This window comes from Etheostoma cragini, chromosome 19 (genome assembly GCF_013103735.1).
Source record: "Etheostoma cragini isolate CJK2018 chromosome 19, CSU_Ecrag_1.0, whole genome shotgun sequence".
In the NCBI taxonomy this organism is placed as follows: domain Eukaryota; kingdom Metazoa; phylum Chordata; class Actinopteri; order Perciformes; family Percidae; genus Etheostoma; species Etheostoma cragini.
This window is the reverse complement of record NC_048425.1, coordinates 233,035-237,542: the sequence shown is the minus strand read 5'-3', so window position 1 is coordinate 237,542 and position 4,508 is coordinate 233,035. Positions and strand designations below refer to the sequence as shown.

At 40.9% G+C, this 4,508-nt stretch overlaps 2 protein-coding genes across 2 annotated transcripts in view; one reads left to right on the top strand and one right to left on the bottom strand.

Annotated features, from left to right (window-relative positions):
- The window catches only part of LOC117962120 (Fc receptor-like protein 5), a 74,273-nt gene extending 70,216 nt beyond the window's left edge, over window positions 1–4,057 (top strand). Inside the window, exons 8-11 of the mRNA XM_034901231.1 lie at window positions 1,161–1,424; window positions 1,504–1,746; window positions 2,797–3,015; window positions 3,846–4,057. Of these exons, the coding sequence (XP_034757122.1) occupies window positions 1,161–1,424; window positions 1,504–1,746; window positions 2,797–3,015; window positions 3,846–3,946 (827 nt within the window). The 3' untranslated portion in view covers window positions 3,947–4,057. The remainder of the gene's footprint in view (window positions 1–1,160; window positions 1,425–1,503; window positions 1,747–2,796; window positions 3,016–3,845) is intronic.
- Window positions 1–4,508, bottom strand: part of LOC117962117 (sialoadhesin-like) — a 194,299-nt gene that overhangs the window by 51,025 nt on the left and 138,766 nt on the right. The gene's annotated exons all lie outside the window — the stretch shown is intronic.

The following is a 4,508-nucleotide window of genomic DNA, read 5'->3' as shown; positions in this document are numbered from 1 at the left end:
GGTACTGATCAAAGTCAAAAGTCAAGATGGAGGAAGCATCTCCGCTGCGGCTGCTCCGTAAGTTACGCTTTGTTTTATTTTATTTATAATAACTAAGAAAACTGAGACATATGTATTCTAGGTTACGCAGCGATGTTTGTTTTAAGTTCTATATATAGTTATTATTATAGTCTATACATAGTTATTATTATAGTCTATATAGTTATTATTATAGTCTATACATAGTTATTATTATAGTCTATATAGTTATTATTATTTTCTATATATCTTCATTTTTAAAACTGTGAACCGGACCAAAGTCCAACTAACCCGGATGTCTCTTGTCTTCAGTGGTGATGTCTCTGCTGAGCTGTCCCTCAAACCAAGGTCAGTGGTTTGTCTCTGGACCCAGAGTCCTGGTCGGAGTCCTGTTCAGAGGACTGTTAAAGGTGCAGAGGGATAACGTGTGTAGTCAAGGTTTAGGGTTGAGAAGCATGAATTGAATTAGTGAGCCATTTTCAAAAATCAGAAAAGGATGAAGCCAAAGCTTGTGTTTCCCCTCATTCACTTTCACTCATTTCTTTTATATTCCATATATTTTACAACTGGATAATCAATAGCATGTGTTACCAATTTGTCAGTGTGTGTGTGTGTGTGTGTGTCTGTCTGTGTTTGTGTTTGTGTTTGTGTGTGTGTGTGTGTGTGTGTGTGTGTGTGTGTGTATGTGTGTGTGTATGTGTGTGCAAAGTGTTTGTACAAACAAGAAGTTCTATATTTGTCAAACCTGCATATTAATGACACATCACACCTTCAGGTGTAGATGCAGGCTTGTTCCACACGTTGAAACCCCCCAGAACACCAGATGTGGTAAACCACATCCCTCTGAGACTCTGAGTGGCTTCAGTGTTGTTGTGGGCGACGGTAGAAAACAAGAAATAAAGATATAGATAAAGAGATAAAGATAAAGATGAAAAACAACATGACACAGGATGATGAGGTTGAGATGGAGGAAGGTCTCCACCTTCGATCAGTTATTACATGTGGGAAGAAATGAGCTGATTCCTTAAATGTCCCAGAGAACCAATCGCTTTGTTGAAAGCAGTGTTGGTCACAGTAGCAGTAACTACCTTTAACTACCCCCCCCCCCCCCCCCCCCCCCCCCCCCCCATCCCCCCTTCCAGTGTCTCTGACTGTGAGTCCCAGCAGCTCTCAGGTGTTTCAGGGACAGACTGTCTCTCTGAGCTGTGAGGAGGACGACAGCTCTGCTGGATGGACTCTGAGGAGGATGACAGAAAAGGACACCAGGACTCAGTGTGGAGGGGGCTGGGGAAGTCCTGCTGGTTCCTCCTGTAACATCGACTACATGCTCCCGTGGGACAGTGGGGTGTACTGGTGTGAGTCCAGAGAGGAAGCAACCAGTACCAGCATCAGCATCACTGTCCCTGGTAAGACCAGGCTGGGGGGTCAGGACTGATGAAGCTGTGTGTGAATGGATGACATGCTGTAGTCTGTCTCTGTGTTGAGGTGGACCAGTGATCCTGCAGAGTCCTGTCCTCCCTGTGACGGAGGGACAAGACCTCACTCTGCACTGTAGGACAGAGACGTCCTCCAACCTCCCAGCGTCTTTCTATAAAGATGGCTCCTTCATCAGGACTGAGCCTGCAGGTCACATGACCATCCCCCATGTCTCCAGGTCTGATGAAGGCCTCTACAGGTGCAACATCAGCAGTGTTGGAGAGTCCTCCCCCAGCCGGGTCTCTGTCTCAGGTGAGGACGTTGTGATTATAAAAAATTATAAAAAATGCCCAAAAAGTTACAAAAAATGGAAAACTGACAATACATAACATCAATGCAAAACATCAGAAACAACGTAATAAAAATAATATTTTAAAAGTGATACAAAAAAATTGAAAACAACAAAAACTATGGAAAAAAACATCGAAAAAAAACATCAAAATCAATCCCCCCCCCCCCCCCCCCCAGCTGGCTGTCTGTCTCAGGTGAGGACGTTGTGATGTATGAACACAGCTTTATTGATTTGGGGTTTTGGGAAAATTTGATTTTTTTTAACCCTCTTGTTGTCCTCGGGTCAAATTTGACCTTCAATATAAGAGCGATGACAAAGGGCGTTGAAAAAAACGACAAATGTTGGAAAAAGCTACAATAACGCAAGAAAAAATCAACACACTTTTTTTATTAAATGCTGAAAAAAGTCATCAACCGAGGTGACAAACACTTGTTTACAAAGTGACAAAAAAATCGGCAAAAAAAATATTGGAAATAACATATTAAAAAAATGTTTTTTTAAACAAATGCCCAAAAAGTGAAAACAGTGACAACAACAATTGGGGAAAAAACATCAAAAATAACATAGTATATACATACTATATATACATACCAAAAATTGCAAAAATCATCATAAACAACGTACAATATTGACAAAAAAATTGTGGGGGGGGGGGGAATCAGAAAAAAACGTATTTAAAATTAAAAAATAAAAATAACAAAACAATTGGGGGAAAAAATCCCCAAAAAACTTAGTTCAAAGATTTTTAAAAGTGACAAAAAAACATCCAAAACATCACCCACGGGGATAAGAACTTCATTAAAAAGTGACAAAAAATTTAAAAAAGAAACATTGGAAATAACATTATAAAAACATTTAAACAAATGCCAAACAAATGAGAAAGAAAATGGAAAACTTTGACAACAAAATCTGGGTAAAAGACATCATAAAACCCGTCCCAGGTGAGGAGGTTTTCTTTGGTTTCAGGAGTTCATTCATCCAGATATTCACCTGACTCTGGGTTTCTACAGGGAAACCAGAGACCACAAGCCCTCCAACCTCTGCAGCTCCCCCCCCTGAAACCTCTGCAGCTCCCCCCTCGACCTCAGACCCTCCAACCTGTGCAGCTCCCCCACTGGCCTCAGACCCCGTCCCCCTTGTGTTGAGACTGGTGTGCCACCTGGTGGTGTTCTGTCAATACTGCATCTCCACCTTCATCATGGTGTCTCTGTATCGAGACAGAACCACAGGTAGGACTCTGAATCTCTGACCTTACAATCAATCACCTGTCTAGTCTAGATGATTGACAGTTGTCTTTAACCCTCATGTTGTCCTCATGTTGTCTCCATGTTGTCCCCATGTTGTCCTCATGTTGTCTTTATGTTGTCTTCATGTTGTCCCCATGTTCTCCATATGTTGTCCCCATGTTGCCCTCATGTTGTCCCCATGTTGTCCTCATGTTGCCCTCATGTTGCCCTAATGTTGTCCTCATGTTGTCCATATGTTGTCCATATGTTGTCCTCATGTTGTCCTCATGTTGTCCTCATGTTGTCCTCATGTTTCCCTCATGTAGTCCTCATGTTGCCCTCATGTTGTCCTCATGTTGTCCTCATGTTGTCCCCTTGTTTTCCATATGTTGCCCTCATGTAGTCCTCATGTTGTCCCCATGTTGTCCCCATGATGCTGATTACCAGTTGTCTCAGAGCCAAACTCTTCCATCACAACACACATTTCCATTTCACATCTCGTTATTTTCTGTGGCAATACACAGACGCTAAGGATCTATTACCATATATAATATAATATAATATAATATAATATAATACAACATAATCTAAAATAACATAATATAATATAAAATATAAACTATGTAATGTGTAATAAAATATATAATATAAAATATAAAATGTATAATAAACAATATATATAATATATAATATACAATATATAATGTATAATATACATTATATATTATGTGTTGGTCAGTTTGTCCCATTTTGCAGATACAATTTTTTTCGGATTTCTGATATTTCAGCTCATCAGTTTCCTACATTTTCTTTCTGACCTGCACTGACTCTAGGAAATGGCCTGCCTGTTGCCGTGGTGACGACCCCCCACACTGACGAGGGATTGGATGATGATGATGTCATCACCGCTGTCTCCACTGAGCATCACTTCTGAATTGATCTGAAAAGCAGCGCCAATGTTTCAAGACCTCGTAGTGTTAAAAAAAAGGAGGACCCACAACGCTTCCCTGTGGAACTCCATATGTTCTAGTTTTTGTCTTTAACCCCGGATCTTAGATTAGTTTAAGGTCTAGTGTGTAGGAATTTCTCGCATTTTAAATTACGTATCACAGCTACGCTGGCCTTTACGCTTCAAAAGGCCGTCTCTTGCTCTTTTCATTCTACTTTTTCTTTTTCTGGGCGACAAAGAAGACTCCTGTTCCTGAAATTAGGATTTTGAATCTGTGTGGTCTTCTATGTTTTGTTCTTCTAACTTGACGGGGCGGCGATACCCGTTAGCAACGTTAGCATCAGCTGTGAGTTTATCATGTGACATAAGACCCCATGTGACATGATGTTGGTTGGGTTGGGTTTCTGTAAACATCATTCCAGAGTCCGGTCTAGACCTGGTCTTTATGAAAGACCTGGGAGATGAATAACATCCCAGAGTCCGGTCTAGACCTGCTCTTTATGAAAGACCTGGGAGATGAATAACATCCCAGAGTCCGGTCTAGACC